The sequence below is a fragment of the Panicum virgatum genome, chromosome 5K (assembly GCF_016808335.1).
Source record: "Panicum virgatum strain AP13 chromosome 5K, P.virgatum_v5, whole genome shotgun sequence".
In the NCBI taxonomy this organism is placed as follows: Eukaryota; Viridiplantae; Streptophyta; class Magnoliopsida; order Poales; family Poaceae; genus Panicum; species Panicum virgatum.
The window spans coordinates 41,013,986-41,037,632 of NC_053140.1; the positions used below are offsets into that span (position 1 = coordinate 41,013,986).

Sequence of the window (23,647 nt, forward strand, 5' to 3'; positions counted from 1 at the left end):
GGAGCTAAAGCTGTTTTAATTTTTTTTGGCAAAATAGCTCCTCCTAATTGTTTAATATACATAGAAAGGTCAAATGACTATACTACACTCATATATTTTTTTCTTACTTTTTTCTTTCCTTCTTATTTTTTCTTAACTTCCTTCTCTCTCCTTGTCCGTGCTCCGCCTTCTTTCGTAGCCTTCTCTCGCATCCACCGACACCGCATCCTTCCCCTCAGCGCTACCCGACATCTGTCGATCCACGCTTTACTCCTCTGCGCCAGCTCGGCCACCGATGCGGTGTCGCTCGCCAAGGCCGCCGCCGCCTCAAAGCTCCCGTCGTCAGCCCCACCAACCGCCTCACGCTCCCGCTGCGCCACGGGCTCCCGCTGCCGCCCGACCTCCTGCCGTGGCCCGCCGCGCCACGCGCTCTTGCCGCCTCCCTCCTGCCCGCCTCGCCACGGCCTCCCGCCGTCGCCCGGCCTCCCGCCCTACCCGGCTGCCGGCTGACCTCCTGGAGCCGGTGAGGCTGGCCGAGGAGCAGGAGCCTGATGCCGTGAGGAGGTGCAGGCGTGAAGAGGCCAGCAACTCTCGAGGGGCTAAGGTGGCAGGCAGGATGGAGGTGCCGAAAGAGCCGCACGGAGTCACGTTTTGGGGCTCCTCCACCAAATAGCTCGAGAGAGCCGAAATTTCAGAGCTTCTGCCTCCACCCTGTTTGGCAGGGTTTGACGTGGAGCCGATCTCGGAGCCGGATTTGGAGCCCTGCCAAACGGCTCTAACAACTTCTCGGCCTCCGTTCGACCTCGGCTCGGGATGCTCCAGCTTGAGGTGGCAGGCTCGCTCGAGCTCGGCTCATTGACGGCCCTCCCGCTCATCAGGGCTCGGGGCCTCGGGTTCATCTCCTTTCCTTTCTCTCGGACTCTCCTCCCTGTGCTCTTCCTTCCCTAGCGGCGGCGCCATTTCTCACGTCTTCGTCACGCCCTTTGCCGGCGACGAGCATCCTCCAGGTATGCCGGCCCCTTGTCTTTCCTTCTGCTGTGCGAGACGGCGCACCCCAAACCCTATCAAAAACTATTCGTATTCGGATCTGAATCCAGTTACAATATACTACCTACTAACTTCGATTTCGTTTGCAAAAAGTATCGGGTATATATACATGGGGACACCCATGTACTATGCTGGGTCCGCCCCTACTTCGATGTGTTTTTCACCTTCCAGAATCTTGTTGTATATGGCCTCTTATATCCTGTCAAATGGTGCTGAAACGGGGGCTTGAGCGCAGCGGTACTGCTGCTCAAATCCTTTTCTCAACAAAGGGTATAATGGTCAGAGTTAATGTTGAGTTAACAGAAGTGGTAAGGTGCTGAGAAGTGCAATCTTTTGATGTACATATCAAAAACTTGTTGTTTTGCTTGTATAGATCCTAAGATTGGTTCTTTTGATTGTAAAATAGATCCAATTCTCACTAAACCAAATCAATAGTTTATTGTTGGAAGGAACCGAGATCTGTATTGCTCCTTGTTTAAGTGTGCCCTCGTCGATATCTTATAATGTTACTGCTTTTGAGTTGTTTGCCACTAGCAAGTGTTTGTGCTCATTTTGACAGGTCTAGGATTGTAGTACCATATCCTGCAAGATAAAATAATGTGATCTCCCCACTGTAAATGAGCTGGCTGCCAGTGCTTTTGGAGCACGAACCTGCAGTGTACACTAAATCAACATTTCAAATTCTATCGATTGCAGGAACCATCCTTAAAAATCTGGAAATTGCATCAATCCTAGTGAAATTGTAACTCAACCCTCATTGATGCACATATAGCTGGTTCTATCATCCATAAAGATCTTAAGGCGAACCAGCATCATCACCACCAACTTATCTTTTACAATAAATATTGATGGTGCCATGTCTTGTTATGTTAAATATTAACATTTTTTAATGAACGTTGAGCATGTAGATCCACAAGGAAATTCTTCATAGGGAACTCATCTGAGGACTTGCTTACTGTCACTTGCAATATTGAGTATCAAACCCATCTTTCAGTTACGAGGAGAAATCCTTTGATATCGAGCAGTTGTTTTATTTGTCTAAATAGTTAGATCATGTTGTTTCTAAAATTTAAAAGCTTAGTATGTTTCTGTGCCCTGCTATTTGCTCTATGCTGTTTCTAGCTGTATACTAACATTTTACTTTGTACTATATTTTCTCTCTTTCCGAAATAGGATTATTTGTTCTTGACCTTTTACTTTCGTGCTGTTATTGATTTGCATTTGAGGTGATGAACTGATGTTTTGGCATATTTTCCCTCCTTTATGGATTAATCTAACTGAAGTTGAAGCTCTGTTGGACTTTCGGAATAATTTATATGGTTTGCAAGGTGGAATTTTTTCTTTTTAATGATCTGCATTCTATTTATGGACAAATGTTTTAAAACTTTTAACAAGATGAGAAATTGCAATGTGGCCGTACTTATCTCTCTGTTAAACTATGCTGATTTTACAGCGTGCATGAGTAGAACACAGGTGCACTGAGCACACCCAGTCTACTGGTGTATTGCCCAAGTTGTCCAATTACTCAAATCTAGTTCATGGCATCTAGAATCAAAGGAACAGACTATTATTTGTGTTATGAGTAGCATATAATGCTTTTGGTTCCAAATGTTGTAGTGCTGGTTGCTTGGTTAACCCTTTTGGGTAAACGAGGATGAAAGCCGAAGTGGATTCCTACTGCACCTATAGGGTCCTAGTTGGTGTCAACCATATGCTAAAGGGTGATAATATGTCCATATTCCATGCTTGCTATGTCTTTTTACATACTCTCTAGTATTATGAGTTCTGATACGCTATTGGTATTTCAAAATGTAAAGTGTTCAAAATATAGACTGGATATTATGTTCTTAATTTTCTTTTTCCTGGTTAGGTTAGCAAATTACCTTTTGAAAATGGATCACAGTTCTGATGAAGATACAGAAATCAGTGATTCTGAGATTGATGATTATGAAGGCAAAATATATGCAAGACTGATCTCCGGAGATTTAAAGGTCAAGAAGAATGGAGAGAGTTACACCTGTCCCTTCTGTAGCAGCAAGAAGAAGAACAATTACAGCAAAAGTAGTCTGGTTCAGCATGCTTCTGGAGTAGGTGCAGCACCTAATCGACAGGCAAAAGAAAAGGCAGCCCATCGCGCCCTTGTCAAACATTTGAAGAATGAACTTGCTAAATCACCCGAGCTACGGCCACAGGAAATTCCTGTTGAGCCTCAGCCTCTTCAGAACAGAGATGAGAAGTTTGTGTGGCCCTGGATGGGCATCCTAGTTAATGTGCCTACCGAATGGAAGGATGGGCGCCAAGTTGGAGAAAGTGGAAATCGTTTGAAGGAGCAACTATCACACTTCTGCCCACTGAAGGTCGTCCCTTTGTGGACTTTTAGAGGTCATTCAGGAAATGCTATTGTTGAGTTTGGAAAGGACTGGAATGGTTTCAGAAATGCACGGACCTTCGAAAGCCACTTCGCAGCAGGAGGATATGGAAAAAGGGACTGGAATGGAAAAAGGAATCAAGGATCAGAGCTTCATGGATGGCTTGCGCGGGCTGAAGATTACAATTCTCCTGGGCTGATAGGGGATCACTTGAGAAAAAATGGTGACTTAAAATCTGTCAATGATCTTGCGAAGGAAGAAGCGCGTAAGACTGACAAACTTGTGGCTAATTTAGCTAACCAAATTGAGGTAAAGAATAGGTATTTACAGGAGCTTGAGTGCAAATACAGTGAGACAACTGCATCTCTTGAGAAGATGATGGGGCAAAGGGAACAACTTCTCCAGTCATACAATGAAGGTTTATCTCAATTTTTTTGCTACTTATTTTTTTCCATAAGAGATCTAGTTGTATATACAGTTTCTACCTTCTGCAGCTGCAAAGTTTCATTTTCTTAACGATCACTTAATAAGCATAGCCATTACCAGAAATTCGCAAGATGCAGCAACTAGCTCGTAGGCATTCTCAGAAGATCATTGATGAGAATCAAAAGCTGCGTTCTGAACTTGAGACAAAAATGAATGAACTTGATGCGAGATCCAAGCAGCTTGACGAGCTTGCAGCAAAAAGTGGTTATGACAGAAGGAACATTGAGCAGGAGAAGCAGAAGGTGTGTGATTTCTCCACCTTTTCTTCATATTCCCTTTTTAACAGAATGGAAAGAGTTGATTTTCTGAGTGCTTCTTAGTTTGTACATGTAGATAATATTTATTTTCTGCTAGCAACTCTTTCATATTACTCGTTGTTTTCTTTGTTCAGTAAAATAACACTAGTCATCTTCATATTAGTTGGCACTACAGCACTAGGGTACTATAGTGCAGATGATTAGGCACTATGAATTACAAATAACCATTCAACTTATGTTCTTAGTTGTTGCTTGAATTCAGAATGCTATCAGATCCAGCCATCTTAAATTGGCAACATTGGAACAGCAGAAAGCTGATGAAAATGTATTGAAGCTTGTGGAAGAACAAAAAGTATGTACTTGATCCCCTTTTTGTGATACAATGCTTTAAGTTATGAAGAATGTGTCTTATGATGGTTTTACTGTATGGAAACGGGAAACTGCAGAGAGAGAAACATGCTGCTTTGAAGAAGATTCTGATGTTAGAACAGCAATTGGATGCAAAACAAAAGCTTGAATTAGAAATACAGCAGCTGAAGGGAAAACTAAAAGTGATGGAGCATATGCCAGGTGATGAAAATTCGGCGTCAAAGAATAAAATTAATGAGCTAAGTGAGGCATTGCAAGAAAAGATAGATGAACTGGATGGCATGGAGTCACTTAACCAAACTCTGGTTATTAAAGAAAGCAAAAGCAACATTGAACTGCAAGAAGCTCGGAATGAGCTAGAAAATGTATGCTACCTTACATCAATTAACTGGTGTTCACAGTTCACTGATGAGATCTTTGTGACTTATGTTGGTGATGAGATTTCATTTTATTCATCTTTTGTTCTACAACATGCTATGCAGGGTTTGCTTGGTATTTCAGGTGACCAGCCACATATAGGAATCAAGAGAATGGGTGAACTTGATCTGAAAGCATTTTCAAAGGCATGCCGAAAGAAGTGCTCAGAAGAAGACGCAGAAGTTACTGCTGCCTTTCTTTGTTCAAAGTGGGAAGCTGAAATTAAAAACCCTGATTGGTACCCTTTCAGGATTGTCATGGCTGATGGAAAGGAGATGGTATGAATCTTCGTTTGCTACTACTTCCGTACACATCCCTAGCTTATATTTTTTAGTTATTGATAATGCTATCCTGTCCAGTGAAAGTTGTCAATTTGCTTTTCCTGAACGGTTATATCCTGTAACTTGCATGGATATTTTTTCCCTCCCTCCTACCCTCCCTGTGCAATGATATGGGTTGTCCTAAGCTTATTAGGAGATGGTGTTTCTGTCATTCACTTCCCTGTTTAGTGAACCATGTATCCTCGATCCTTGTCCAATTTATGATGCCTTGCATTTTGTAAATGTTACCTGGGGTATACCTTGTTTGACATCAAGTGGTGCATGCTGTGCTGTAGGAAATAATTGAGGATGATGCAAAGCTTCGAGGACTCAGAGAAGAACATGGGGAAGAAATCTACACATTGGTAACAAAGGCGCTGTGTGAAATTAATGAGTACAAATCTAAGGGTAGCTATCCCGTGGGAGAACTGTGGAACTTTAAAGAAGGCCGAAAGGTGACCCTGAAGGAAGCTGTCCAGTTCGTCCTGAAACAGTGGCGAGCAAACAGGAGGAAGCAGCGCTGAGTTCAATCTTCCACTGCCCTGTAGCTTGTTTGGCTTCCATCCGATCTGAACACCATGTTTCTTCATCGTGAGTGCAGTTGATACCTGCAATACGGCATGATGAGAAGGCATGGGACCACGTCCATTACCTATTCCTAGTAGAACATAAGTTGATGCTCATTGCAGTATCAGCATCAGGGTCAGTGAACCCTGTGGATGCTCTTATTTCGCCTATGTAAGTAGTTCTGTTGAACTATGTCGTAGTAGTAATGTCTAGGATGCTCTCGCCTCTCTTTGTACTGGAGTCTGGAGATAGCCGTGGAACGTGCAGACGCGTAATAATTAATAAAGCATGCTTGGGCCTCTGGTTTAGCAACTGCATTGGCTTACTGGCCTTTTGCCTTGCTTCGTTTTGCATTGCATTGCACTGTTTGGTGGCGCTCGCCTCTGTTCGCATCTCTCCATTCACTTGATGAATAGATAATGTGAAACAGCAGTTTAACAGAACAATAGGGGATCATATATAACTCAGTGCTGGTCCTAGGGGATTGTATGAACAAGAAATAGATAATCCTCATAATAAAGCTGTTTTTCGATGTGAGTAATAGCCAATTCAAAAGGAAGGAATGATAAAAAAAAAACTACAACTCAATTCCCCAGTGAAATAGTGTATTGTTGCTCAAGGAATCCTAGGATCTTGCAAATGTGATCATGGAGGTTGGGTTTAATTTATGTTCTAGAACTCATCATAGCAAAACATGATTGCGAAGGAGTATTTATCATACCATGAGTTAAAAAAGATCTCTACGGTCAAACCGAGTCTCTATTCACAGTTTCACACTGAACATTTACGACCTTCGTGGACCGTGAGAGCGAGACTGGTGAACTTCCGAGGCCTGTATTTATACTTGGGGCGACGCATGAGTATGGCCACCGTTTCGACTTTCGACTTTTGCCGGCGCCGTTCCGCCTTCTGCGCTCGCGACGCCGTGACCTGGGAGCCTGTAGCGCTTCTGTGCCCTGCCCGGCGTCTCTGCCTTGCTCGGGCCCTCCTCTTGCCGAGGCGCGGTGCGCCGGCGCCGTCCGCTGCTGCTGCCGCAACCTGCAGGGAGCCAATGGGTACGCTCCTCTCCATTGCAAGTTTGCAACTTGGTGATTAGATTGATCGGTTGGGGAGAGCTAGGGCAGCAGGGCTTAATTAAATCAATCAATCGTGTCGTTTTGTGATTAGATTGGACAGCATTTCCGTTGATCGGCTGATCCCTCCTATTTTTTGTTCTCAAATTTTACTATGGCTTATTCAATCCTTGGGCTTTAGCTGATTGTTTGGCCACGATGAAGAGGTTAAGGACCCTTGATAGTTGGTATAAGCCTGTTGTTTGTGCTGAAAATCCCACTGTCAACAATGATTGGTTATCTTTCCTTAATCGAAGCTTATGATCTAGATGGTCCTCATAGAGGTAAATTCAAGTTAACAGAGGTGCGTGCTGCAAACATATCACATATGCTACATTATTTTGTTCTGCATTGTAGCTAATCGGTAGGCAATTGCTCTATTCAAGATAGTATACAGGTGTTTGTGTGTGTATTGTTGTCACCTTGGCTTCTACCATTGCCCAAAACAACCTACCACACGCAAGTCGAAATCCTCATGTGCCTTCTCAAAATTTTGGCTAAGTTCACAAAACGTTTATTATCAAAATAGATCACAACTCACAACCTGGGACGAAGGTTCGGATATTAGTTTTCTTTAGATTGTTGATTTCGTACACATTTCAGAAAATAAGTTTGTTTCTTTTGTTCTTTAATGCAGTGCATATATGGTTTGCATCCATGTGTTTATACTTGTGTTCTTTTCAAGAACTTTTAAGTGTACAAACTCAAATAGACGCAGAAAGTTCTTACTATTTTCTAACCAATTCCCTGTGTAGATTATTGAGCTTTTCCCTTCACTTCAGAATGGGTCACAACATGGGCGAAGTTTCTGAGTTTGATGAGTGGGAAGCCAAAACTTATGCAGGCCTGATTTCAGGAGATTTGAAAGTTAAAAATGGTGAGAGGTACAAGTGCCCCTTCTGTAGCTCTGGCAGAAAGGGATATTGCAGTATAAATGGCTTGCTTCGGCACGCCTCAATAGTAGCAGGTGCCTCAACCAACTCTGGAGTGAAGGCAACCCACAGTGCTCTCATCAAGCATTTGAACAATAGCCATGGTAAATCATCTGAGCCACAGTCCCAGCAGGTAGCTGTGGAGCCAAGACTCCCTGAGAACAGAGGTAAGCAGTATGTCTGGCCATGGATGGGTGTCCTAGTTAACGTGCCTACCAAATGGGAAAATGGCCATCGGGTTGGAGCAAGTGCAGCTAGGTTGAAGGAGCAACTATCATGTTTTTGCCCGCCAAAGGTCACTGCTTTATGGAATGCTAGAGGTCATACAGGGACTGCAATTATTGAATTCGGAAACGACTGGAGTGGATTTGAAAATGCACAGGCCTTTGGAAGGTACTTCATGGCAGAAGGACATGGTAAAGCAGATTGGAAGAAAAAAAAGAATGACTACTCAGGGATTTTCGGCTGGGTTGCAATGGATGAAGATTACATTTTTCATGGACCAACAGGGGCCCACTTGAGAAAAAGTGGTACCCTGAAAACCATCAATGATTTTGAGAATGAAAGAGTACGGAAAACAGGTAAACTTGTGTCCCATTTATCTAGCCAAGTTGAGGTAAAGGATAGGCATTTGAATGAGCTTGAATGGGAATACAATGGGATAATTGAGTCGCTTGACAAGATGGTCAGGGAAAACGAAAAGCTTAAACTGTCGCATGAAAAACGTAAGATTCAATATTTGGCTTTAGTCTACATTGTGTTCTAATTATCATGCCTTTTCTGTCTTCAACCATATGCCAATTTTTCAACTTTGAATGGTAACAGGTATTAGTGAGAAGCAGAAGCAAGCTCGCATGCGTTCACTGGCTATTATTGAGAAGAACAAAAAGCTGCGTTCTGAACTGGAGTACTGGACTCCAAGATAAATGAACTTGACTTGAGAACCAAACAGCCTTGTGATCTTGCTGTGAGAAGTAACTATGATAGAAGGAGCAGTGAACAGGAGAAGCGGTTGGTGTGTGATTTCTTGCCTTTATTCTTCCCGTCTTTTGTTGGTGAAGTTGGTTCATTTAGCCACCTTTGTTTGGCTGCTTCTGTTACAATCCTTTTTGACGAGATACCTTTTTTTTTTTTTGAAACGATTGATGAGATACCTTGATTTGGTATCACCGTGGTGAAAGTTTGGCTAAGTGCTTCTGGAAATATGCACTCCAACATAGTTTGATGTTGCTTGTTTCAGAATGCTATGACATCAAAACATCTTAAGATGGCAATGCTAGAACAAGAAAGAGCCGAGGAGAATGTGCTGAAGCGTCTAGAACAACAAGTGGTATGTGTCTATGTCCCATTTTTGTCATACTCTATTGTGCTTTTGTTTCAAAATAATGTCTTTGTGAAAGTCTTAACATATGTCAACTGCAGCAAGAGAAAAAGGATATTTTAAACAAGATTGAGAAGTTGAAAGAGCAGTTTTATCAAAAGAAGACCCTTGAATTTCAAATACAACAGACGAAGGGAGAACTAAGTGTGATGAAGCACATGCCATACGGTGAAGGTTCAGAATTGAAGAATAAAATTGATGAGTTGAATAAGAAGCTGAAAGAAAAGGAGGATGAACTGGGAAAAATGCAGTCACACACCAACACTCTGATTGTCAAGGACAGGGAAAGCAACGCTATGTTACAAGAAGCTCGAGACATACTGGAAGAAGTATGTTACTTGTTTTGCTGATCGAATTCTGCAGTGTTCATTTTTTACACTGTGATGCTTATTTAAGAGATTGAGAGTGAATTGTTCTGTGTTCTGCATTAGATTTCTTGATCTCTCATCTTTGATCTGGCATCTCTGGCTTGCTATGCAGGGCCTTAAGCTTTCAACAAGTTGCCGGGCGCATATAGGAATGAAGTTAGTCGGGCAGCTTGATCCGAAACCTTTCTTAAATGCTTGTTTACAGAGGCCGTCAGAAGGTGATGCAGGACTTCGTGCTGGCGAACTTTGTTCAGAGTGGCAAGCTCAAATTATAAATTCAAATTGGCATCCAATTAAGGTTGTCGAGGTTGATGGGAAAGAGCCGGTACAAATCTTTACTTCACTGTTACCTTTTTCTCTCAAATACTTACTTTTGTATTAATAGAAGAAAAATGTTTGAAATTTCAATATGCTAGGTTCTGTACCACACCACTGTACTTGCAGTAATTCACGGCTATGGTTGGACTTGGGCACCCACCCCTAGTTCCCTGTTTACTTTGCTGGTCGCAGTCCAATTCGGCCAACATAAACATTGCCAAACTTTTGTTGCGTGACATCTGATGGTGCAATGGCGTGATTGAAAGAGGTTAGGTGCTCTAGCCTAAGAGGGGGAGGAGGTGAATTAGGCACTCTAAAACTTTAACCTATGGCTCCAACTAGTTTGCATAAAAATTTGAACTAAAACAAACTATCTAGATGTGCAACTACGGTTCTTCTAGTATGAAACCCTCATCCCAAAAAAAGTTTAGCAACCTATAGCCAATCCTATCAATATACTACTCTATGAAAGTAGAGGCACAAAAATTGCAATATGAAATGCGGAAGCTTAAAGAGGAGGGATGAGAGGAAGTAAACTCTCGACATGAAGATTTATCCCGTGGTTCGGATTGCCACAAAGGCGCCCCTACATCCAAGTTGTTGAAGTACTCACGAAGAGTATCGTTTCCCGACAATCAAGTCTCTTCCGTGAACACAATCACGGTCACCTTGATCCCGCTTTCTACTAAGGAGCTTGCCCACAAAGGAGAGGGGGTCTCCACGTCCCTCGTACAAGGTTGTTGTCGCCACTCCACACCAAGCCGGAGGGTCGATGACGTGCCGGCAAGCCACCAAATGCTCTAAGGGGCCGACGCACCGTAATGCTTATTGGTTCACTCTAGAACCAGCCACAAGGATCTCAACCTTTCTTGCTCACTCACTTAGGAGCTAACCTAGCACTAACACTTACAAAGCTTGTGCTAAGGACTAAGAATTTGATCTCTATGCTCTTGGATGGCTTGGAGGTGTTCTTGGATATGTGTGTGATGTCTTGGGACTCCAGCAAACTCAAAATGGCCGGAGTGAGGCATATATATAGGCCACCAGCTCAAGAGAGCCATTACTAGCCGTTGGCTAGTTTTCTGCGTAGGCATCGGAACTTCTGGTGTATGGGCATCGGTTCTTCCGGTCACACTGCGCTCTGAAATAGCCGTTGGCCTCTCTGACACAGCTGCAGCAACTTCCAGGGATCATCGGTTGAACCGATGCTATGACGTCGGAACTTTCGGTGACACTTGATCTTCATATAGCTGTTGCATCTTGCTGACGTCATTGCACTGATACATTGCTCTGGTGGGCATCGGTTCTTCCGGTGCTGAAAGGCCTGGCTGCTGCGCACTTGACATCGTCTGTGGACAATAGTACGTTGATTGCACTGGTGCCTCTGAGTGGTCTGTCGGTTAAACCGGTGCTACTGAGTTTTCCTCACTTGGCTTAGTATGCACGCCCAGTTACACCGATGCAGTGGCGTCGGTTCTTCCGACAACCATCGGATGTTCCGATGGTGGGGCATCGGTGAAACCGGTGCAGCAGAAACTGCATCTTCTCGTCCAATTTGTCGCGGCAATCTCTGGATTTCCACTATATTTTGGCACCTTTACGACTGATTGGACTTGTCATCTTGATGGTGGATTGGACATGGCGTCTCGACGATAGATTGGATATTGCGTCTTGACGATGAATTAGACTTGTTGAATCATATCCATAGGACCTAAAGATTTCTACAAATGTGATCTCACAAACTTGTTAGTCTCATTGATTATGTTGTCACTCAATCTCCAAAATCGTAAACAATGGTTTAGATGGGGTCATGTTCCTTACAGTGATGCAGGAGAGGATACAGTGATGCAGGAGAGGATAATCGTGGACGAAGCGAAGCTCCGGGAGCTAAAAGATGAGTACGGTCAAGAAGTCTACGCAGCAGTGACGAAGGCGCTACTCGAGATAGACGAGTACAATGGCAGCGCCAGGTACTGTAAATCGGTGATGTGGAACTTCAAGGCAGACCGGAGAGCAACGCTGACGGAAGGCGTTCAGTTCATCATAAAGCAGTGGCAATCGCGCAAGAGGAACCGCTGAGCTGTTGGACCTGGAGACTGTAGTAGCGTTCGACCCTGCTGTCTGCTCTCCACCTGTTGTTCTCGATGTTTTGGCGCACGAGGCTTGAGCACTCGGTAGTAGTAAGTAGATGATGGTGAGCCACCCATGAGGCCCTTATTCGTTTTTGTCTTAGCAGACAACACGGGCCCTAAGATCCTGTTTAATTAGTGAAAAGTTGTTGATTTTGATACTGTAGCATATTTTGTTGTTACTTGACAAATAATATCTAATTATGAATTAATTAGACTTAAAAGATTCATCTCGTGCTAATCAGTTAGACTGTGTAATTAGTTATTTTTTAACTGCTTTTAATGTTCCATAACATGTGTCCGAACATTCGATGTGATGAGTCTATACTATAAGGATCCATGACAATTGAAATAATCTTCACCAAAGCTAGCCCCATACCCACCTCACATACCTTCACTTTTGGGCCCACCTGGAAGCACCAAATGTTTGACAGGGGAGGATGGCAGATTGAAATCGTCGCGCATCCCCGTGGAGCCGCGATACCGCGCCCCTTGCGCCGTTTTTTTATTTCACCAATGGGTTTTCTACCCTCCTCTCGTACCCTCCCGCTCATCACGCCTCAATCACCGCCGAGATCGCGCTGGGGTCGCGGCGCAACGTCTGGTCGCGGTGCCCTCGCGCCGCTGCTGCCTCGCGGCGCCCTCGCGACGTCGTGAATCATGCTCTCTCCCCATTTTCTTCCTTCTCTGCCGCACCCATCCCCGCCCCCTCCACGCGCCTCTGTCGCCCTATCTTTCCCCATCGCTGTCACCGTCGCCCTCCCCCGCGCTTGACTCCTCTGCCCCCGCCGCCCACCCCTGTGCTACGCCACCGCCGCCGCCGCCGCACCCTTGACCCGAGCCCGACCCCGGCACCGAGTCCGCCCTCGCCTCGGTGCCCCGCCGCCGCCGCTCTCGCCTCCCCCTCAAGCCTCACCAGAAGCGGGCGGCTGCGGCGTTGGTCGTGCTCTCCGTGGCGGCCGCGGGCCACGCTCCGGCCGGGCGCGGGGCCTCCGACGCGCGCCGCCTGTGGTCACCTTCGCCGTGCGCGCTCCAGCGCTGCAGCCCCAGCCGTGGCTACGCGTCGCTCTTGGGTGCGGAGGCGGCGAGGTGGGACGAGGAGGAGGAGGTGGCAACGGCGGAGGCACGGCGGTTGATGCGGCTAGCCAACGTCGACGCGCTCAAGCAGCAACTCGGGGAAGGGGAGGTGATCCCGTACGCGGACCTGCTGCGCGTGTGCCAGGAGGCCGGCGCGGCCAGGACGCGCGCCGAGGCTGCCGCGCTCGATGAGGCCGGTGTCGTGCTGCTCTTCTGCGACAGGGTCTACCTCCAGCCCGATAAGGTCAGCTCGCATCGCATTGCTGCCATATCCTACCCCTCCCCTCCTTCCTCGCCGCCTCGGTTCGCTGGGTCCCCTCCTTCGCGGCTCGGCTTACCCGTGCTCCTCGCCGCTGGTTATCCTTGTTTGTTTGTTCGCTGTTTGAATAGTCGTATGACCCACCAGCCTATCCCATGCGGCGCCGGCCTCCCAGTCAGGTCGGGGGAGTCGACGGGCCGAGACGCTGCGGGTCTTCGCTCACGAATCTCCGAGCTCTCTCTGCCCCCGCCGGCCGCTCGCGGAACCGTCGCCCTCCAATCACGCAGAGTCGACGGCGGCAGGAAGAAACTGCACCATGCCTGGTTAGTGCTGACCCCCTCCCATGTCGTTGTTGCCGCATAGCTGTCATCCATCCTTGTGCCCCCACTACAGAAATACATGTGCTTGCCTGCTGGCGAGGGCAACTCTACATGTGTGAATTGCATTGCTTGTTTTCTTTGGTGCATTTTTTAAGAATCTGATTGGTGTACATGTGCATTCTTCACGACATGAGTTCTTAACTTGTTGTGCAGGTGGTAAGCGAAGTTATTATTATGTGTTTTTTGCAGGGAAGCATCGTGATTTACCCAAGATATTTTGGAGGTGAAAGATGAACCAATTTTCTTATTCTACATGGAAGCGTAGCACATAAGTGGAATAATCAATATTTTCTTTCTTGTTGTTTAGGGCAATCACTGTGTCCTGGGTAGCAACCATTTTGTTTAAACATTGGTCTGGGTTTAGTGCTAAAAGGTAATCGTGCCACGGAGCTATTCAGTTCAAATTGAAGGGTAATCACTTTGTCTGCTATCTTCGCATGCTTTATATGGTTTATGATTTAACAAGGGCTCAATTATCTAATCATTTTGATTGACTACAGACTCATATATTGTGTCGTCCAAGGATGCCTTTACTCATTTGTTGCATTGATTAATTTGGATTTAGACACATAATAGTTAGCTTCATTTGTTCTATGCTTCCTGTTTGATGAATTGTTAGTGTCATCGGTGTATTCAGTGATACTTGCTAAAGGCCGGCCTAATATGGTGGTGGTCAGATTGATTCATTGACTTGTAGTTATACATGGCCATCGGGCCGTCACGGCCCGGCCCACGGCCCGGTCGTGCCGTGCTGTGCCGGCACGCCGTTGTGCCTCACCGTGCCGCCGTGCCGTGCCGCGGCCGTGGTCGTGCCTAGCTGTCAGCCCAAGGCATGACCCGTGGGCCGTCAGGCCGGCACGAAAGCACGGCGGCCGCCGTGCCGCCCGCGAGCACGCCACAGCTCGCACCGAAGGACCGGCAGGGCGGAGCCGCCGCAGCGAAGGTCGGCGGGGCGGGGAGGGGCGGAGCCGTCGCGTCGATGGTCGGCGGGGCGAAGCACTTGACGCAGATCTGGCCATGGCCGGTGGCCGCGCGGGAGATGGCGACGGTCGCCATGGTGACGGGGCGCTGCTACTGCTCGGGCGCGGGGAGGAGAGAAGCCGAGGAGGTGCACGGGGACGAGACGAAGACGCTGGATGTGGCTGTGTGAGGGACGGCCGGCGGGGGAGGGGAGATGCACGGGCGGCGGCGGCGTGGTGAGGCCGTGAGGGAAGTTGCGATTCACAACTTGCGACCGACACCGAGGGAGCCAAGGAAGGGATAAGGTTGGGTTGGGTTGTGAGGTTGGTTGGGCTCTTTTTCTTGCCTATGTGTGTTGGGCTCTTTCTCTTAGCAGGCTACCTGCCGGGCCATCACCGGGCCGGCCTTTTCACCGGGCCGTGCTCGGGCCGTGCCACGGGCCAGGGTGGCGGCCCAGGCACTGCCCGGTGCCTCGGGCCGTGCCGTGCTCAGGCCGGGCCAAAACACCGGGCCGCGGGCCGTGCCGATGGGCTGCGGGCTGCATGGCCATGTATACTTGTAGTTAACTCCATGCTTGCTGATAGTCAAGGAGTTGCTCAGGTATAGTGTAGTATGGGTGTAAATTTCAATGGTACTTAGTTTTTAAAGTGAGCCTTCATTACTTAATCTTTAACTCTGAAGTATTCTTGCAGGACCATGCAGACTGCAGTGGGTGTTTTTGGTGGTAAAAATTATACTAATGGAACATTTCATTACATGCACCTTCACTAACTGTGAGCTCAGGTGAGTAGATGCATGAGTGAGTAGCCTTTACTATAGAAAAAGGCCTGGCTGAAGTCAGTTAAAAAAGAACAGTACAAGAGAAAAGAAAAGGTTACACAAAATTATTTGCATTCTATATTGATTCAGCTATAATCGAGTAGCACTTATGAAAAAGAACTAGCTGAAAGCTTCAGCTATAAAATAACAGTACAATAGAAAAGAATCGGACAAATCTATTTGCATTCTATATTGGTGAGTTTCTAATTGTTTTTCATGTAGATGCATTATCATTTTCTTAAGAATATTTCGAGTAATATTGAGAGATGTTCATCGCATCCTAATTTCTAATCATTTATTTTGGGCTTGCTTTAAGTTCTATTCTATCTAGGATTAGTATTGGATCATATTTTGCACCAATAAATCCCCACTCTTATTTACTTACATCCTTTCTTGTTCCTTGCAGGGTGTACAATCTGAACCATCAATTTGCTATTTTTCCTCCAGAAACTGAATTTCAAAATATTTTATTATGGATATATTTAATTGGGATAATACAAGCATGTCTGAAATTTGAGCAACTGAATCTCTAGCTCTTTTGAAAAGTTGCTGCTATTCAGTAAGTATAAGCTATAACCCTTACATTGTACTGGCTAATTTACTACATTTGGAGGGTTAACATCTAGACTTATCATTCTTTTTAATGAATGGTTGCCTATTCGTGCTCATAACCTTTACTCAGTGTATGGCATTTGCAGCTCTTTGGGATGGTTTGACAAGGCACATCACAAGCAAATATTGGAGGAGCTACTACTGTAAGTCATTCCCTGGTTCTTTTGGATAAATTTTTTATGTCTTGACTTCAACACCTTCACTTGAGCATGCCAGCATCAGTCTGTATGGATCCAGTTTAAACAAATTAATTTAACTGGGCACTCTCATGGTTATTTGCAGCCAGATATATGAAACCAACATGCTCAGTTTTTCTTAAATGCTTTCATTTTATTCATGCAGAAAATTTTGAAGTCAGATTCGTAGTGCAGAATTTTGGAAATCAGAACAACTAAACTACCCAAGGTAGTAGGAGCTGACACCAAACAGTAATCTTAGTAGATGAGCTCAATCATGCCTTGTCAGCAGTTTTTGGCTATTAAAAGTGCAAGATTGGTTTTCAATTTTTAATTCTATAGATGCACTATCTTGATTGTAGATACAATAGGCCGCGCAATGGTTATCTCCAATCCTTTGTATATACAAAAGATAGCACAATCAATATTGACAACAGCTAGACCTCCTACATTTTCAGTGCTTTCTTGACGCCTCAACACCTACAGTTACACCTTGTGCTCTTGGTTCAGTTTTGGTGGAATTTACAACGAACTGTCCAAAACATAGTTTAAAAATGGTAACGGTTATATCTCATAGCCGCGCTACATTCTTTCTGGTGGTAGATTATACTCTTAGATGCTCTGCAATTTAAGTATTTTAGTTGCCTCCATTAGTTATGAGTGTAGTGTATCATGTGTATGTATGCATCCATATTTTAGGTACTATGCAACTGCTAAAGGTGTTTGTTTGGTGCTCGAATCGGGTTCATATGATTGTGGTGAGTTTTTGTTGATAGGGTAAGGATGTTTGGCTCGTGCATTGGAGATCGGGTCCAGATGGAAGTAGGCAGGGAGCGCTGCCCGTGGGGGTAGGGAAAGGCACGGCTCATGCGTGGATGGAAGGAGGCAGGGAGCGCCCGGCCACCATTGACGGTGAGCCATCGTATGGCTACTTTCGTGCCATGCCGACCCCTTCGAGAAGATCGACAAGGTACTTAGGTTGTGTCCTCCCTGCTCTCCCTATTCATGCATCTTCATAGTGTAACAGTTTACCATTGATTGAATAATTTATTGTGACTTAGATTGCTTCATTGATTAAAGTTGGACGGCTTGTTTGCAGGATGTTGCCAATTGCATCCGCCCTCTCTAGTTCCACCACAAGTGTGTATCTATGGCAACATGCTGTTCTATTTAATTCTTTGGCACTGATCATCTTGGCGTTAAACTGGTAATTCAGGATCTCTACCTGAATTCTGGGGCATGAGATGCGGAACACAGGCAGATCGAGGAAGCTTTTGAATTGCATGCTCATGAATAGGCCAATAATTATTTGGCTTTGTTGTAGGACAAGTGCCTGATTGTCCTACTGTACAGGCATACAGCTTGATGGTCTGGTCTTTGAAAGCCCTAGGTATTCTTCTTGTGTGCTAAACTCTTAGAATAAGCTTTGTGTCCCATTTTGCTTTTAGAGAATGCTGGAGATAGGCAAAGCTCTGCAATCTTATCCCTATTACTTTGGGTTTTAGGTATTTTCCTTCATGATTATGAATGTGATGGCTTATTACGTATTTTTCATGCATTCATGTCTTGCAGATCAGAAATGGGGATTATGAATGCGATAGCTTATTACGAATTTTTCATGCATTCATGTCTTGCAGATTAGAAATGGGGGATGCATGTTTCTCTACACAGCTCATTGACGGTGATGGGGTTTTCAATGTCTCCGAATTGGAGAACTTCATGAAGGAAGCTAGATTGGGTGAATGCAGGTTTTCGTATGCTGTTGTATCAATAATGGGCCCGCAAAGTAGTGGTATGTAGTCCTTTTTTTCCCATTGTTTCGATCTGTTTACTTGGTATTTCCGTTTGTTTAATTTCACCATCTTCCTCTTTTTCTTGCAGGGAAAAGTACACTTCTGAATAATCATTTTGGCACCAATTTTAGAAAGACGGATGCTTTCAAAAAAGGTGTGCTACTATTTCTTTATATTTGTCACTAAACTTACACGGGGCCCGATATGGGGGCCGATGGCCGGCCTCGCCACCGTCGACGCGCGGCCCCACGGAGGCTCCCCTCACACTCCTTACACAGTCACGGGAATTGCCATTGGAGGATTGCCTCTGGGAGTGGGGCTCCTGTTCTAGGTGCACAGCAGGTGTATGAGGTATTGCCCCATTCGACACTTCTTTCTTTTTTTCTTCAATTCGTGTGCCACTTTATTCAGTACCACTGCATTTTTGGGTCAGATATTTACAATCATTTGCTTACCATATGACTTGATGCATACAGCAATTTGGTAAACCTGAGCTCCTGAAGGTTATGAGATGTAGGTTTAAGAAAAAATATAAAGATTAGGCACATGCAGTGGGAAATTGGAGCACGGCTCCATACTTTTGATGTATATGTTATTCTTTAAACCAATCTATTATGTTTGCGGTTTTGCAGTAAGCCTCGAGGATTCAGAAGACACGGTTATCACTTTAATAGAACCTGGTCCGTACCCCTCTATTTGCATCACTTGAAGGTGCATACCACAACATGTGCCCTACTGTATTCTGAAGACTGGTAGAATTGTAATCGTAACGCTATCATGCGCAATTTAGTTTGGATTAGATGCCGTTCCCAGCGAACCTGGTGAGGCCCCAGCCATTTGAGAATTGTCTTCATTTTTTGTATGCAATATTTAGTTTAATCAGTGGATGTTGGGATGTCGTGGGGATGTTATTTGGGCTATTTTGTGCTGTAAATTCTGTGCCTGGCTGCAGTGGAACCCGGTGAAATTGGGTTTGAGTTGGCAATGCAAGCAGGGTTTAAGCGATTTATTTTTGTCGAGTTGGGAACTTGGGATTCTAAGCACATGTTCAGTCTTCTCGGGTAATTTCATTGAATAGCTCCTACTGAACAATATATTTGCCCTATTTTAGTGTTCCTTTTTTTTGGTTTGGGTTAATATAGTTCATATATAGTTTCATTGAATATGTACTAAAATAATATTTTTTAAAAATATTATGCAAATATAGGCAAGTGTGGTCTTATTTTGAAGATCTTGTCATAACAAAAATAAACATGAATTTCAAATTCAATTTGGATACACAGTTTAATAGTTATAGTTTTTTTAGCTTTAGATTTGCATGCATGTGGTGATGTCACATTTTTGTTTACTTCTCCATGCATGCATGCACAAATTATTTTCTAGCAGTCAATAAGCGCATGCACGAAGCGATTTCCCGCACCAACCAATACGAATGAGTCGGTCCAAATTTAATACCCACACGAACCGATGCGCGCTTCATGTGATGGTTTGCCAAACCATCACACATCCCCAAGACCCAACCCTCCACGTAGGATAATGTTCATGGTATTGACTACATTGCCATATAGAACTTTTGAATTATGTGACACTATAATAAATGAGAGTGTGTGTGTGGAGAGAGGAAAAAACTGGGTCTCATGCAAGACCCAGTGTCAACATGTAAACCAATGTGATAGACACTACAAATTGTGTATTGGAAGTGAGGTGGTATCTTCATAATAATGGATAACAAACATGATAGGTGGAGAAAATAGATTGAGTTCAATAGAAATATGTACCAATCATGGGTTGTATAGTATAGTTTCTAAAGGTGGTGTTTTGATGATGTGGCAACATGGACACTGTCCATAGACACTGTGGGTTGGAATTACCCTCCGTAGTTACTAGCAGGGACTTGCATTCGTTTCGAAAAGGCTAGCTAGTACGAGCACCGCGAGCGAGCCTCTGGCTCGGTGTAGGGTCGCCCGGTGGAGCGCCACCCTCCCGAGCTCGAACCCTATCTGGGACGAGTTTCGAGTGTTGCATGGTGAATTTCCCCAGAGAGGACCAAGCGCCTGTGTTGTGTGGTGCTTGGTGGCGCATTCTCAGACTTCTCGGCAACCATCCATGTGTGAGCGTGCGGTCAGCACATGTGTCCAAATTGAGTTCTTACAGCGCTTCTTGGTGTTTTTAAAAAAACACTACTAAGCACCCAATTATGTACTCCCTCCATCCCAAAATAATTGCTATTATAGAGTTCAAAATTTATCCCATAAAGAATGCTAACTTTCACCTAAATACCATAAAAAACAAGATAATTTTCGAAATATTCTTGCAAAAGACAATTAACATCTCATCCATTCATCATAAAAAATAAAGAGTATTTAAATAATTTTACATATAGCATTGGTTTGTGTGTTCGGTTTTAAAATTACATTTATTTACTTTGGGACGGAGGGAATAATTTTGTTCGCTTGTTACTATCAGTGCTGCAGTGAGCAAGGTGGCCAGCTTGTTATGATCTGCAGCAGGCTACACAAAAAAGGTAAAAAAAAAACTCTGCTGAAGCCAAGTAGAATAATGTTAGATAAGAACATAAGACGTAGTCAAAATATCTAGGAGCACTAAAGCACGAACAGTGCATGAACAGTGACGGGGATGAGACTTAGGGCTAGTGGATCCCCACTGCGCGAGCCGTATACAGGGATCTTGCAATCATTGCCTGAGTAGTTGCAAGATCAGGCCACCAGGGCGTCGCGCGGTAGCTGGCTGCTTCTTGTATTCCCTCCGTCTCAAAATATAAAAAATATAAGTATTTGTTGATTTTTACTGATCACATTTGACTATTCGCCTTATTTAAAAAAATTATGATATATTTAAAATATATACGATGATAAAATATATCATAACAAAATAAATAATATTTTTTACAAATTTTTCGAATAAGACGAATGGTTAAACTTTAATTGTGGAAGTCGATAAATACTTATATTTTGAGATGGAGGGAGTACATGCAACAACGACACACCCAACTGTGCATTCACTCCGATGGCAGACCTTCGATAGAGAATGTTGCTTTACTTTCTTGTCACCCTGATGTAACATTGTGGGGTTTCTGGAGAACTTGGTACTGGTATAGTTCCAGACCCCACATGTTCAAGAATTGAAATATTTAGTACTCCCACCGTTTTAAATTATATGTCATTTGACTTTTTTAACTTTAAATTTGACTACTCATCTTATTTAAAAATTTGAGCAAAATATCACTTCTTTTGTTTTGGTTGCTTTATCAATACATGCTCTTCAAAAATAGCTTAAATTTGGTAATATTTGCATAATTTTTTTGAAATAAGATGAATGGTCAAATTTAAAATAAAAAAAAGTCAAATGAAGTACAATTTGGAACGGGATAGTAATAAGGAAAATAACATGCTTCATCAAGTTATAAATAAAACATAAGCTCTAGTACTTCCAGTGGGATTTATCAAAGTCTATTCCCTCACATGCTAAGCTGCATTTTGGTGCCCAATGATGATTATGCGGTCACCCGTGAAGTTGGAAAGTCACGGTCGATTCCACTATTCACACCATCCCACACAGGCACAGGCTTCCCCTCCCCCTTTTCCTTTTTTTTTCTTTTCCCCTCTTATTCCTTTCCCTTTCTTCTCCTACCTCTCCTCTTTCCTCCCAGATCCAGCGGGAGGCTCTCAAGGCCGGGGCGCACGCGGCGACGGTGGTGGCGGTGGCGAGCCGCGGCAGCTGCAGGGAGCCATGGCGCCGGGGACGGAGGTGGCACGGAGGCGGCGGCGGCGGCGGGATGGAGGTGGCATGGCGGCGGCAGGGAGAAGCCGCGGCTTATTATTGTGTGAAAAAGCTTTTATTACCTGAGTTTTTTATTTTGGATGAAAAAATTTTCTTCAAATTTGTTCTCAAAATTTCTCTTTTAAATTTTTTCTCATCAAATTTTTTTCTCTCTTTGAAAAGTTTCTCTAAAAAAATTTTATCGGAAAATGATAGAAAATTTACCAAAAACAGAAATATTTTATGTGGTCGGAAAATCGACCGTATGGACGCCACCTAACGGGCGCCCGTAAATTAGTCCGCCCCATTTTGGTGACTGTTTACACTCAAGCATTTTTCACTGAACCATATTAGGTGCGGCCGTGTGGCAGCTGGAATAATGAGACATGGGCGGTATGACACTCGCATCCACCGGAGGCGATTGCATGGTTAAGCTATGGCAGGCCAACTTGGATGGAGTTTGGCATGACATGATCGAGCAGGCTGTTCTTGAGTGTAGTGGGTCACGGGTCTAGGGATTATCGTTCCCCTTGTGCAAACATGACGCTAGGTGTTGCTGCTCTTGCTGCCGATTTCTTCGGTGTTTCTCTCTTGTCTCGTGCGGGCTATTATTGTGTGGTTAGTTTGGACAGCGTTTGTTCTGCTCTAATGACATATCACGACATATCACGTGCGTGATTTAAACAGTTTTTATGGTGTGTACCCGAAGGACGATTGTCATCAGCGCTCCGGGGACCGCCATTGAGAGGTCCAGAAAAGGAAGGCTCGCAGAACGTTCACCGGAAGCTATCGCTGGGCCGAGGCCGTCCACTTGTTCACGCTTCTGCTGGATATTGCATCGTGCAAAAACTCGAAAACATCTCCGGTGTTACCACCTATATATTAGAGTGTTATTACCGTATTACCAACTTCAGTTACACATAAATTCTTGCATAAAAAATTCTAGAAAAAATATAAATTGATAGAGCACATAAACATCTACCATCATGTAAAGTTTGAGGTTAAACAAAAATTTGTACAAGAAGAAACAAAAAAAAATGAAACTTGCACTTAAATAGTTCGGGTTAAACTGTTCATATCAGATCCGTAACCCGCTACTATTCGTAGACCGATTTCTCTTTTTTGTTTCTGATTGCAGTTGCATCTCAAGTTTTGCATGATGATATATGCTTGCATGCTCTATTCATTCATATTTTTATTAGAATTTTAGATGCACAAATTTTTGTGTAATTAAAGTTGGTAACACAGTAACACTCTATGGGTGGTAACACCAAAGATGTTCTCGTAACAACTTGTTTGAAATGTTTGGCGTGTCCTTTCAAAATAACACTGATGTGCTTGTGTCATTAAGAGCAGATAACCTTGTTGCTAGCTATGTGCGGCGCTATAACTTTTAGATGTACAAACTCCAGAAGAATACGACCGTCGGTTCCCCACAAATTAGCCAGAGTCAAGTTATTTCAGAAAATGGGAATTGTGGCAAAGCGGGAAAGCTAAGTTAATATATACCGTAACTACAGATGGATAGGTGCCAAAAAGTTTTGACAGTAATTGAACAGAGCCCAGATCATGCGTGAATTGGATCCGTTGTTATTATTGTTATAGTTGTTGTATGATTCTGGCAAACTGAGGGAATATTAAATCCAACATGTCCACTTCTATTCCTGGAAATATCAAATACCCATAGGTGAAGCATCAACAGGCGAATAAAGAAAGTTACCGAGCGTTTTAATAAGTGCA

At 44.2% G+C, this 23,647-nt stretch overlaps 3 protein-coding genes and 2 long non-coding RNA genes across 8 annotated transcripts; all 5 read left to right on the forward strand.

The window, feature by feature from the left end:
* The first annotated feature begins 822 nt into the window (after window positions 1-822).
* Window positions 823-6,123, forward strand: LOC120707531 (protein INVOLVED IN DE NOVO 2-like). Of its 4 annotated transcripts, none has more exons than XM_039992449.1 (8): window positions 834-986; window positions 2,644-2,747; window positions 2,897-3,813; window positions 3,942-4,123; window positions 4,401-4,490; window positions 4,585-4,872; window positions 4,990-5,202; window positions 5,541-6,112. In XM_039992449.1, the coding sequence occupies exons 3-8, from the start codon at window positions 2,919-2,921 to the stop codon at window positions 5,766-5,768; spliced, it is 1,896 nt and encodes a 631-aa protein (XP_039848383.1). In that variant the 5' UTR covers window positions 834-986; window positions 2,644-2,747; window positions 2,897-2,918; the 3' UTR covers window positions 5,769-6,112. The 4 variants fall into 4 exon arrangements, with proteins under 4 accessions (XP_039848381.1, XP_039848384.1, XP_039848383.1 ...); XM_039992448.1 differs by lacking the exon at window positions 2,644-2,747 and adding an exon at window positions 2,310-2,354 and having other exon boundaries at window positions 835-986; XM_039992447.1 differs by lacking the exon at window positions 2,644-2,747 and having other exon boundaries at window positions 823-986; window positions 5,541-6,123.
* A 1,595-nt stretch (window positions 6,124-7,718) lies between these two features.
* Window positions 7,719-8,781, forward strand: LOC120709937 (protein INVOLVED IN DE NOVO 2-like). The gene is made up of 2 exons (XM_039995554.1): window positions 7,719-8,580; window positions 8,681-8,781. The coding sequence occupies exons 1-2, from the start codon at window positions 7,719-7,721 to the stop codon at window positions 8,779-8,781; spliced, it is 963 nt and encodes a 320-aa protein (XP_039851488.1).
* A 5-nt stretch (window positions 8,782-8,786) lies between these two features.
* On the forward strand, window positions 8,787-10,052 carry LOC120710689 (factor of DNA methylation 1-like). Its single transcript, XM_039996288.1, has 4 exons — window positions 8,787-8,870; window positions 9,096-9,185; window positions 9,278-9,565; window positions 9,717-10,052. The coding sequence occupies exons 2-4, from the start codon at window positions 9,102-9,104 to the stop codon at window positions 9,984-9,986; spliced, it is 642 nt and encodes a 213-aa protein (XP_039852222.1). The 5' UTR covers window positions 8,787-8,870; window positions 9,096-9,101; the 3' UTR covers window positions 9,987-10,052.
* A 5,656-nt stretch (window positions 10,053-15,708) lies between these two features.
* LOC120707533 lies at window positions 15,709-17,411 on the forward strand. The gene is made up of 4 exons (XR_005689020.1): window positions 15,709-16,105; window positions 16,229-16,301; window positions 16,501-16,563; window positions 17,111-17,411. It is a non-coding gene; the product is annotated as an uncharacterized LOC120707533 (long non-coding RNA).
* Window positions 17,412-18,263: 852 nt separating this feature from the next.
* LOC120707534 lies at window positions 18,264-19,188 on the forward strand. The gene is made up of 3 exons (XR_005689021.1): window positions 18,264-18,478; window positions 18,760-18,807; window positions 19,080-19,188. It is a non-coding gene; the product is annotated as an uncharacterized LOC120707534 (long non-coding RNA).
* The last annotated feature ends 4,459 nt before the right edge of the window (window positions 19,189-23,647 follow it).

Bases quoted from the DNA above. Each gene is read 5' to 3' on its own strand.
- LOC120709937 (XM_039995554.1), top strand. From the start codon at position 7,719: ATGGGCGAAGTTTCTGAGTTTGATGAGTGGGAAGCCAAAACTTATGCA. The intron at 8,581-8,680 runs GTAAGATTCAAT...GAATGGTAACAG, and splicing joins TAAACTGTCGCATGAAAAAC to GTATTAGTGAGAAGCAGAAG.
- LOC120707531 (XM_039992447.1), top strand. From the start codon at position 2,919: ATGGATCACAGTTCTGATGAAGATACAGAAATCAGTGATTCTGAGATT. The intron at 3,814-3,941 runs GTTTATCTCAAT...AGCCATTACCAG, and splicing joins TCTCCAGTCATACAATGAAG to AAATTCGCAAGATGCAGCAA. The intron at 4,491-4,584 runs GTATGTACTTGA...GGGAAACTGCAG, and splicing joins AGCTTGTGGAAGAACAAAAA to AGAGAGAAACATGCTGCTTT.
- LOC120710689 (XM_039996288.1), top strand. From the start codon at position 9,102: ATGACATCAAAACATCTTAAGATGGCAATGCTAGAACAAGAAAGAGCC. The intron at 9,186-9,277 runs GTATGTGTCTAT...TGTCAACTGCAG, and splicing joins AGCGTCTAGAACAACAAGTG to CAAGAGAAAAAGGATATTTT. The intron at 9,566-9,716 runs GTATGTTACTTG...CTTGCTATGCAG, and splicing joins CTCGAGACATACTGGAAGAA to GGCCTTAAGCTTTCAACAAG.